Source organism: Gossypium hirsutum, chromosome A09, assembly GCF_007990345.1.
Source record: "Gossypium hirsutum isolate 1008001.06 chromosome A09, Gossypium_hirsutum_v2.1, whole genome shotgun sequence".
Taxonomy (NCBI): Eukaryota; Viridiplantae; Streptophyta; class Magnoliopsida; order Malvales; family Malvaceae; genus Gossypium; species Gossypium hirsutum.
The window spans coordinates 83,077,336-83,088,443 of record NC_053432.1 but is presented as its reverse complement, the minus strand read 5'-3'; the positions used below and the strand labels follow the sequence as shown (position 1 = coordinate 83,088,443).

At 29.9% G+C, this 11,108-nt stretch overlaps 1 protein-coding gene across 3 annotated transcripts; it reads left to right on the top strand.

Annotated features, from left to right (window-relative positions):
- The first annotated feature begins 4,770 nt into the window (after window positions 1-4,770).
- LOC107928518 (uncharacterized) lies at window positions 4,771-5,755 on the top strand. 3 transcript variants are annotated; one of them, XM_041077258.1, is made up of 2 exons: window positions 4,771-5,361; window positions 5,492-5,755. In XM_041077258.1, the coding sequence occupies exons 1-2, from the start codon at window positions 4,881-4,883 to the stop codon at window positions 5,557-5,559; spliced, it is 549 nt and encodes a 182-aa protein (XP_040933192.1). In that variant the 5' UTR covers window positions 4,771-4,880; the 3' UTR covers window positions 5,560-5,755. The 3 variants fall into 3 exon arrangements, with proteins under 3 accessions (XP_040933192.1, XP_040933191.1, XP_016715253.2); XM_041077257.1 differs by having other exon boundaries at window positions 4,773-5,409; window positions 5,488-5,755; XM_016859764.2 differs by having other exon boundaries at window positions 4,778-5,361; window positions 5,488-5,755.
- Window positions 5,756-11,108: the final 5,353 nt, after the last annotated feature.

The following is an 11,108-nucleotide window of genomic DNA, read 5'->3' as shown; positions in this document are numbered from 1 at the left end:
AATCATTTCCAAATGCAGTTGATCATCCATTAATGACCCTGAATATTTATATTAATAATTTTTGGGTTAATTAAGTTAATATACTATGGGTAAATGTTTAAATTATACAGTGTTTGGTCAAAACCGCTTTGACACCAAATGTAATAGTCTTATGCCGTTCCATACAATTGAACCAAGTATAGAGGTGTTACAAGTTGGGTCAATACAAAATTTTAGGCCCGTTTTCTAGTCCTGGGTCCAATTTGACCTAAAAAACGGGCTTAAAATCCCGTCAAAGCCCGTCCTAGATTAAAAGTGCTATACTCGAGTCCAACTTAGCCCACCCATATTAATTTTTTAGTTTATTTTTTATATAAAAACAAATTAAAAAATGTAATACATCAAATGTACTAAAAACATTAAAATAAATATTTTCAAACAAAATGAAATTACATTAAAAAATATTTATAATTAAATAACATTAAGATAATTCCAGCTTAACAAATGTCTCTAAAATAATAATAAAACTGACAATAAAATAAGAGTTATGTAATATTCAAATAATAACAACAAAATAGTAGTAATATAATAACAAAATGATAACAAAACAACAATAAAAAAATTTATTCAAGTCAGGCCGGGCCAAAAATGAGCATGTTTATCCTAAGTATAATTTTTAGGCCTATAATTTTGTTGAAAAATAAATTTTTGAGCTTGAGGTAGCACAAGCCATGATCAGGTGTAGTGGACAGATTTGTGTTACTGTTTTTGCATTGAACCTTCCTCCATGCATGCAATGGAGAGGTCTTTGGAAAATGAAAGTATCACGACATGGTTGTGGATATCTTCATTCCAAAAAAGAGAAGTAAAAAAGAAGAAAGATTTGGTTTTGTGAGATTCACAAACTTTACTGATGCAAGAAGGGCGACGCTTCGTTTGAACGGTTTCTATTTATTTGGATATAAAATATGGGTCAACTTTGCACGCTTCAATGGTAGAAGTTCTTATTGGCATAAATCAAATACTAAAAATGCTTCGGAGGTATCAAAGGATTCTTCAAATACAAATGGAATCCTAGGAGGTGAAAAAGCTATAAACAAGAATTGTCTCATGGAGGAGGTGGCTACAGGTAAGAAAGAGATAGGGTAAATTCCTATTGATGAAGAAAAACTTTCTACAATCTTTTATCATAGGATGGTGTAAAGATTTATGTACTCTAGAGGACCTTGCTATGCAGTTAGAAGAGGGCGGCCTTTAAGTTGTTAACATTAAAAGAGTCTCTGGGCTAATGGTTTTAATGGAGTTCAATAGTGGAGAAGAAGCATGTAAGGTTATAAAAGAGTTTAGTGAAATTTTGATGAGGTGGTTCAAATGGTTGAGTTATGGTCTGAAAACATTTTGGTTAATTCTAAAAGAACTTGGATGACTTACTTTAGGGTTTCGATCCATGCTTGGTCGATCTCTACATTTCGAAATATCACCAATCATTAGGGAAGTTTTTTTAGTGTAGACGATGGTACTGTTCATCCTAAATTTTTCGTTATGGGAAACATTCATTTATTGCAAATTGTATGTGTAAAATTAATGAGACAGTGATATTAAGAGTTGGGAATGTTCAATATCCCATTAGAGTTGTTGAATTGATCCTATTGCAGTTCCCAGAACTCAGGTGTTGGTGCGAAGGTTGTCACCAACCTTTGGTTTCACAATCAAATATAAGGTCAAAAAGCAAGAAATTTCAAGTTTCTCATCTTCGATGGAAGGGATGAACAATGAAGACGATCTATCTTGTATAGAATTCTAATTGATGGAGAAACGGTCGGACATATAGTTCTAAGATTTCCCAGACCATTGACAAGTAGTCAGTCAAATGAGCTGTCTAATTCAATCTTAGATAAGTCACGTAATTTGGAGAGAACCTTGGTGCAATCTGATGATGGTATTGAAAATGGGCAAAATCATTTTGGTAATTTTCAAGTTGATATTGAACAATCTGAAGGATAGGGAAAAAAGGTGATAGGTTTGGGCTAACACGTTTTTATAGATATAGGGTCCTTCGGAAAATGTGGAGATATAGTTAATTTGTCGGCCAATGGAGAGTTTGTAAGCTGTGGGTCTTTCGATTATCAATAGAGGGACATTTTTAGGAATTTTACTTTTGTAAGTTTAAAAATTATGAAAATAACTCAAGATTAATTACGAGAATGACCTGATTTCTATAGTAAAGTTGGGTACAGGGGCAAAGTCAGAAAAATTTTTAGGGAGGGTCGGATGAAATTTTAATTTTTTATAGTTTATATATTTATAATTTGTAAAGGATTAAATTAAATTTTTATAATTTTAAGGGGGCAAAGTATAATTTTGCCTTTACTAGTTTAAAATTTTTAAAAAAATTTAAGGGCTTAAAATGTAATTTTACATTTTAGGGGGGATCGGGGCCCATGCCAGCCCCCCTGGCTTCGCTCCTGGTTGGGTATCATCACCTTTTCAGTGACACCACCTTAAAAGTATAAAAAAATAATTTTTTGGTGCCGTCTAATAAATTGGTAACATTGAAATGAAGCGTGTAAGTTTAATACGTTTAGAGACTTGATGAAGTAATTATCCTTTGTAAATTAGTTGAAAAAAAAATTTCAAATAAATATAAATTCAAATATATCTCTCAAAAAATTTTCCTCAAGTTTATCTAAATTCAAATATACTAGGGAATGAATTAAAAATATTTACATTTAAATAAACTTGAAGAGTTGGTCCATGAAGGGGTTAAGTTCTCAATGTCAAAGGTATTGGGATTCATTAGGGGGTATGACCATGATACTTGGTTAGTTAACAAGAATCCTCTTTTATCTTCTGGTTGTCGGGGCAAAGATATTTGGAGGCCTCCTGAATCTGATATTATCAAGCTTAATTTTGATGCGTCTTATTTACCGGAGAAGAAGATTGCTATAACAGCAGTATTAGCCAGAGATAGTAGAGGAAAGGTTGCAGGGACTGATACTTATCTGTTTGAGGAGGTTGGTGATGCTTTTGTGGCAGAAGCACGAGCTTGAGAAAGGGCGTTGCTATTCGCGCGTATGATGGGCTTTCGGCGTCTGATCGTGGAAGGTGACTCTTTAACAGTCATTAAATCTATTATGAAAAAAGAGGAAGACAGATCGGTTCTTAGGCCGATTACTTTTCATATTCAGTGTTTACAACAATTGTTTGAAGAAGTCACTTACATTTATGTGCCTCGGACGATTAATAGGGCGGCTCACGTTTTGGCGATGGAAGGACGAAGAAGAGGAATATGCGGGAACTGGATTGCAGGTATTCCGGATTCTGTGAAGTTGGTGGTGGAGAATGACTGGTTGTGTTGGATTCAGAGGAACTGAGTTTTGTTTGTTCGCTTTGAGGATGGAGAAGGTTCATTGAATCTCCATTTTTTAGATTGCAAAGTGACGTTTGCTCTTGGTTGCATGTTACAGTGGCAGGTGTTGAGGAGAGCTAGTTGGCTGATATTGGATGTTGAAACGGTGCTTCTGCAGGCTCATGGGGTTTCTTTTGCTTTAATTTTGTTTGTTAATTTCTAGGTCTCATTTATTTTTATGCTGGACAACTGGTCTATTTAGTTTGTCGTTTACTTTGCTGTTTGTTGGTTACTTTTCAGTTCCATTTTCTTGAGCCTAATTAATAAATATCAGCTTATTTTTTTGACAAAAAAAATAAACTTGAAGAAATTTTTTGAGGGACATATTAGGTAATTTAAATAATAATTTTATATTATTTAAAAAAAAAGAAGAAGAATTTATTTTTGTCATTTTTATATCTTTAAGGGTTGTTTAAATTTAATTTAAAAAAGGGACAAAGCTAACATGCAAATAGACCAAGAGTTTTTGTCGCTGTGCCATACATGGCACTCTTCTTTCAGCCAAATTAAAAAGGGTAATTATTTCATCAGGACCTTGAACGTTTTTTATTCTTACACGTTTTAGTCCGGTGCCGCCAATTTGTTAGGTGGTAAAAAAAATTTGAATTTTTAAGGTGGTGCCGCCTAGTAAAGTGGAGGCACTAAACTTTACTGTAGAAATCAAGTAATTACCATAATTAATATTGAAGTTGAATCATTTTCATAATTTTTTAAAATTATATGGTCGCCAAAATCCAAACATGTTAGCAGAGGGGAGTGACGTAGATGTCCCGGATTCAAATGTAGGAGTTGATCAAAATTCTCTGGATATCAAGCTTTGGGGTGTTAAGAGAAATAGAAAAGTGAGATCAATTGAAGAAATTGAAGATTTGTTTCTAAATTCTCAAGAAAAAAAGGGGTTGTGGTCTCGAGTTCTAAGGCCGATAATTGCGAACGCCTCTTAATCGGATTCGGACTTTAAAAACAGAAAAAAGGATTATCCTAAAGGAAGCTGAGAAGGCGTGGGAAATTGGTAAATTGTTGGGTCTTAGGGTGGGTTTGGATGGGCGATTGGGTGGGGTGCGGTGCGTTTAGCTTACTTTTTATCTCACGCTACAGTACCGCTACAGTATCTAATCTCACCGCCACCGCTGTTTTTACACTAACCACAGGTAAACGCACCGTCCATCCAAACTCACCCTTAGAGTGATTGGAAATGAGGAAGAAGTGATTAAAGAGATGGCTGACATTATTGAGAGGCAATCAATGGAGAAGTAGTTCTGAGGGACGTTGAGTTTGCAAGGAGATTTTTTTGCTTTACTTGGCTGGTCAAATGTGTTTGATTGTTTTTCTTGTGTTTTACTTCACGGTTGTCAGCATTTTTTATCATTGTTTCTCCTTGTTTATCGTGCTGAATTGCGGTGAAGATTTCTTAACTAAGGGAGTTTTGTTATGGTTTTTCTTTCTTGGGAGGTTATGTTTGAGCATGGAGGAAAAGGGATAGCATTTCGATATGGTGATGTTGTGCTTGTGCCGCCCTTTTGGGTATCTTTTGTGCTTCTTGTGGTTTCTCTCCAATGGAAAAACTGTTGCCGTGTTGGGCTTAATGGCAGTAGGTTTTGAGTTTTTCACTGCATGTTGGGTTTTTCTTTGTTGGACCTTTGCTAACTATAATGACCAATGTTGCTTCTATTCCAACAAACTTGCCAGCGAAAAGGACTTGAACTCAAAAAGAGCTGACCTTAAGGAAAAATCTCAACAAGCTTTGTGGATTGCATTAAGACTGATAGTTTTCTTGGCCATGGCTCCTCTGGTAGGGACTGATGGGCAGAGCTTATTGTGGGCATGGGACCTTTTATCTGCTTATTCTTTTCTATTTGGGGTTTCGGCTGGCAAGGGGTGGATGCATTCATTGCAAGTCTTTTTGGTGCTCATCCGTCTATGCTCTTACTATTTGCAGGGGAGTTATGTATATGATATTTGGGTGTTGTTTGGTGAGCTGATTCAATTGCAGGCTTCAGGAATTTCTTGGCCTTATTTTGGTGTGATTTAGTTTTCCTTGTTCGGTTTGATATGTGCCTTGTGCTGAAAGGTGCTTTATGCTTTCATTTTGGTGTTAGTCAGGTGTATTGTTGCAAGGAAAGCCTGTAATGAATCAAGAACAGTATGGCGATGGAATGGAGGAACGTTAACGCATGGGCTCTGTTGATGATGATGGTGATTTTGTTTACATGGCATGCATGGAGAGGGGCAGATTTCTCCATGGATGATTGCTCCAGGATTGCGATTCAAGCTCAAGACTTAAATAAATAAAGAATACATGATAATGATTTTGCTAACACAGCTTCTGTATCCTAACATTTTTTTCTATATAGATAAAAATTGAAATATCCATTGAATTAATTTTAGTAATTATATTTTTAAAATTTATTATTATAATTTAAATAAATTTTATATTTTTAAAATTTTAATTAATATGTTTCTAACATACCAAATTATTATAATATTACATTTATGATGATGACATTCAGAATAGTTGCATTCCATTAGCTGTGAGCATCATGTAACATTCAAAGTTGAGATCCGTACGTCTCTTAAACTCATTCCAATGCAAAATAGGAAACTAAATTTCTATACGTCTCAAGCAACAATAATTACCCAACACAACAATCCAATCGTTTTCACTATGCCAATGAAACTTCATCCACAAAATAACATGCAATTCATTAAATTTTCTTTCCCTTTTAGATTTTTTTAAAATCTTTATCAAACTAACATTATGTGGCTGAGCTCTTTCAAAATCTTTAAGATATATCACTACAATTTCTATAATTAATCGACAATATTATTATTAATAAAAATAGTACGATAAATAACTATTATATGTAATTGTTTTAGTACATATTTGTTGGGTTATTTTTCTTTAATATTTAACATATGTTACTTATCATCATATGTTAATCATTGACTGAGTTCATCATTATATGAATTTGGACATGCATTATTAAAATTATCAATATCTTTTTCTTTCATGTACTCTACAAATTATGGGTCATCTCAATTCTCCCTATTATTGAAATTATGAAATATACAATATGCTACTACAATCCAATTTTGATTTTTATGCTATATTGAGCTGATGTTGTTAATATGAGAAATGTTTTTTTTTTAAGAAAAACAAATGTTTTTTCATCTATTTTTAAAGCCCTAAATGTCTCACATTAAAGAGCTCACGAGTTGTCTATGGTTCTTGAATCTATCACCATTCTCTCAAATGATATCATACCTACATATGTTGCAAGATACTTTTTTTTTATTTACATAATTAATATTGACCTTATAATATTTGATTTCATAATCCAAATAGTCTATATCTTTAATTATAAAAATTAGGTTAAACCCCTTTTTATAATATGTAAATTAAGTAAAAAAAATATAATATTTATAAAAAAAATTTATAAATGGTTCAAAACTTTCATAACATTTCTTATAAATAATATATTTTTTCTAAATAAATTATGATAAAAAAGTAAAACATTTTTTATGAATAAATATATTATTTTGTATAATATATAGCATGGACACGTAAATAAGTTATATCCATACTTAGCCATAACTTTTTACAAATAAAAATATTATAACACTTTTACAACATGCAAATTATTTTTTTATAATAATTTTTTTAGCCATAACTTTAGAAACATTTTAGGATTTAAATATTTTAATTTTTTTGTTATAATTTTATAAAACACACAATTTATTTTTATAATTTTTTATATTTTATAATATAAGAAAATTTATTTTCATAACCATCCCAAACAATCATACGTGTTCATACTTATAAAATAATTTTTAGAACTTGTATAAAAAATTATTTTATTAAATTTGGATTTGGGTGTAATTATCTATATAATTACTCCAATTCTCACCCTCCCTCCTAAGAATTGGAAAGTGTAATTGAAGTGCTCCAATCACACCCAATTTAGTGGGACCCATCAATTACAATGGTTACTTAAATATGCCACATTGTGTAATTACGCGCAATTACACCCAAATTCAATTACTAGGTGTCTTTCCAAACTAATTTATTAGAATTTACATTTGACATGAAAGTGAGAGGTTTAAACTATTTAAGTGTATTGATTGTTTTAAGTTAAATCCATTTATAATTTGATAAATATCATAATTATACATGAACTTTAATACAATTTTCAATGTAAACATCAATTTTAAATTTTTAGTTTGGTACATTTGTATACATCAAACTTTATTTTTGGTTCAATCTTCACATTCCACTAATCTCATTATTTTTGTGGCACAACTTTCCATTAACTAATATGTAAATTACTGACATGACATTTTATTAGGTTAAAAAACAAACAAATAAATTTAAATTATTCCATCTAGACTAAAAAATTAAACATACTCATGAAAAGGGTTTCATCTTTTCCACGATTTTTTTAACTTGAATGGAAATAATTTAAATTTGTTTACTTTTTAACTTAATAAAATATCATGCAGTAATTTACACGTAATTTAACGAAAATTTGTACCACAAAAATAATTATACTAGTAAAATGTGAAAATTAAACCAAAATTAAAATTTAATCGGCTCCATCAAACAATATATTCCAATCCATCGATCTGCTCTCTATTCCAAATGCACTTTTCGCTAAAAATTTTGTTCCACCGAATTGGATGCTCTCTCAAAATTTTTTCAATATGTATTTTATTTTTACACACGATAAATTCATTATTATCTAGAAATAATAAAAATGAAAATAAAATAGAAGTAAAAATTGGAACCAAGTAAATACAATATAATATAATTAAGCTGAAAAAATTATAAAATGTAATAAAATTAACCAAAATGCTAAAATTATCTCCATAAAAACGTAATAATAAAAATAGAGCAAGTAACAAAATAATAAGAATAGAGCAATCCATTATTATTAACCCAAAGACAAAGCTAAAAAGGCCATTCAAAACATGCCCAAACCCATTTTTACTCCTTTCAAGCCCAACTCTAAAACTGGCCCAAAAAATCAAAGAGAACTAAAACAATAAAAATTTGGTCTCCAAACTTTAAAATATTTTAATAACATCTCTAAACTATCAATGTTATATCAATTAGGTTCTTCAATTATTAAAACTATTAAATGATACATTAAATCTTATGTGGCATAATTTACAATAAAAATTTTAAAGAAAGGTAAAATGTTGCTGCATAACTTTTAAAAATAAAAATTAAAAATAAAGTAAAATAGAAAAAATTGGTGTTTAATAAAGCTTCTATAAAAGCTTCAGAAATCTCAAAATTTGATATAACTTCTATAGTTTGAATATGTAATTAAAATGCTTTAAAATTTGAGGACCAATTTAAAATAAAAGCCATAGTTTAGGGATGTTGTTGCAATTAACTCAGAAAAAATAAACCCTTTAGAAAAATAAATTAGAGAAAAAGTGGATTTCACAACTAACCCTAGATATATATTTGTAAGTAAATACAATCTCCTTATTTATACACCTTTTTTGGGCAAAAAAAAATCTCTTTTTCTTTAATTTGTTTTCTCTTTTTAACCCTTCAAAATATTTTTTTATATTTTTTTATTATATGATTTTTATTTCTCACCCTGTTTAATTTATTTTGAATAGAAGATAAAAAAGGTATTTTAAAAAATGTAATGAATGAGTTTTTTTAATAAATAAAAGTTATTTTAAAAATATTTTACGGGATCAAGCCTGCTTTGCCACTCGATGATATTCGTATAATTTTTTTACCTCTCAATTTAGATTTTGTTAAACATTTTGATTATACATAATTATTATTTTTATTGTTTGGTGTCAAAATTAATTTATTACATTCATGCATAGTACTTCTATAATTTGACGTCTCAATTTAGATTCGTATAATTAATTTTGTTAGACGTTCAATCCAATACAAGTACTAAAAGCAACAAAAATATATAAATAACAATGGGGAATAAAATCGTAAAAACCATGAGGAATACAGAATAAATATATGTTTTCATTTTTATAAATTTTAAGATTTTATTAATTTATATTATTATAATTTATAAACATTTACATATTTATATTGTATTTGGTATTTTATTTTATATTACATTTTAATTATTTATTTGTATAATATGTAAGGTTGTGCTGTCCACTGTATATTTTTGGGTAAAATATCTGTTAAATTTTATATTTTATATTTGTTTTTGAAAAAATAAAAATTAGATTTTCATGCTTATGATTTGAAATTTCAATTCAATAATTAATATTTTTATTTTTTAATTTCCTTTCAATAACATAGAAATCCTTATTACACTTAGATGGACGATTAAATTTTTATTAGATAACTGATCAAAATTAAGATCAATAATGAAATTCATCCAAATATCACTTCATTGAGAGAAATGTAATTGGACGTTCAATCAAATAATGGTTGTTTCACACTTACAAATGTATATTCTTTGGCATTGGATATGAGTGCATTTGTCCCTAGATCAAAACTCACAACTGTAGAAATATATTTGGAAATCTAGATTACTTCCTAAATTGAAAATATTCCTTTGGAAAGGTAGGTTTAAGGCAGTTCTCACAAAATCTTTCGCTCGGCCAAGACACTTCTAGTTGGAGGATTTATGTTTATTATGTTTTAGTTCTCAATAAAATATACAACATCTATTTAATGATTGCCAAACTACAAGAAGCTTTTAGCGTTCCATCCACACTACTACCCAAGTCTCCTCCATTTGTGGTACTGAGTGGAAGGATTAGCTCACAGCAAATCTTTCATCGAAAATATGGGCAATCAAATCGAAAATACCTTGGAATGTACTGTTTATTTTCACCTTATGGAAGGTATGGCTTACTTGCAATGCTCTAGTCTTTGGTCATGCCCATCCTAAAGAGCACTTCCTTAGGTGATATTAGCGGCTGGAGAATTCTTTGCCTTTTCTCCACCGATGAATAGGAGAGATTTGCCTTCTTTTATTTCAGTTACTTAGAATCTGCCCCCAATAAACTAGTATAAGCTTAACATCGATGGCCTACTTAACTTAACACTTGTTAGTAAATATGTCAAGTTGTCAATATTTAACGAAAGTTATTAAAAATAATGATATCACGTACCATTTCGCAATTATTATTAAATTAAATTAAATTAAATTATCAAGCAGACACCTTCAAATATGGATAATCTTTTAATCAACCCAAGTCTATCAAAGATTAAGTTTATACGATCATTAGATCAAAGCTTTATCAAGGGGCAAAATAAAATGATTTATCCAATCGGCCCACATTTATTTAAGATTAAGTTTAGACGATCATTAGATCAAAACTTTATCAAGGAAAAAAATATGATTTATCCAATCAACCCACATTTATTTAAGATCAAGTTTAGACGATCATTAAATCAAAGCTTTTCTTTTATTTATTCCAATTTTTTCCAGGTCTTATTTTTTTTTTTTTTGAGGGGGGTGGGTTTGTAAAGAAAAAGATCCAAATCTTATTTCAACTTGAAATTTTAGTGTACAATTATACTAGAATTGTTAAATGGTTAAAATATGTTCAAAGTCTTTGTATTATTTATACATTTTAAATTTAATTCTTCTACTTTTATGTTCAAAGTCGTTAAATGGTTAAAATATGTTAATTTCTTTACTTTTCAATAACTTTGTTAAATTTCTTTTATTAAATTCATTGTCACTTTTCAATAACTGTTATTACTTACATT

What these genes read in the sequence shown, in the direction of transcription:
- LOC107928518 (XM_041077257.1), top strand. Translation starts at nt 4,881, where the DNA reads ATGGTGATGTTGTGCTTGTGCCGCCCTTTTGGGTATCTTTTGTGCTTC. An exon ending in AATTTCTTGGCCTTATTTTG is followed by an intron (nt 5,410 to 5,487) that starts GTGTGATTTAGT and finishes TTTTGGTGTTAG; the next exon opens with TCAGGTGTATTGTTGCAAGG.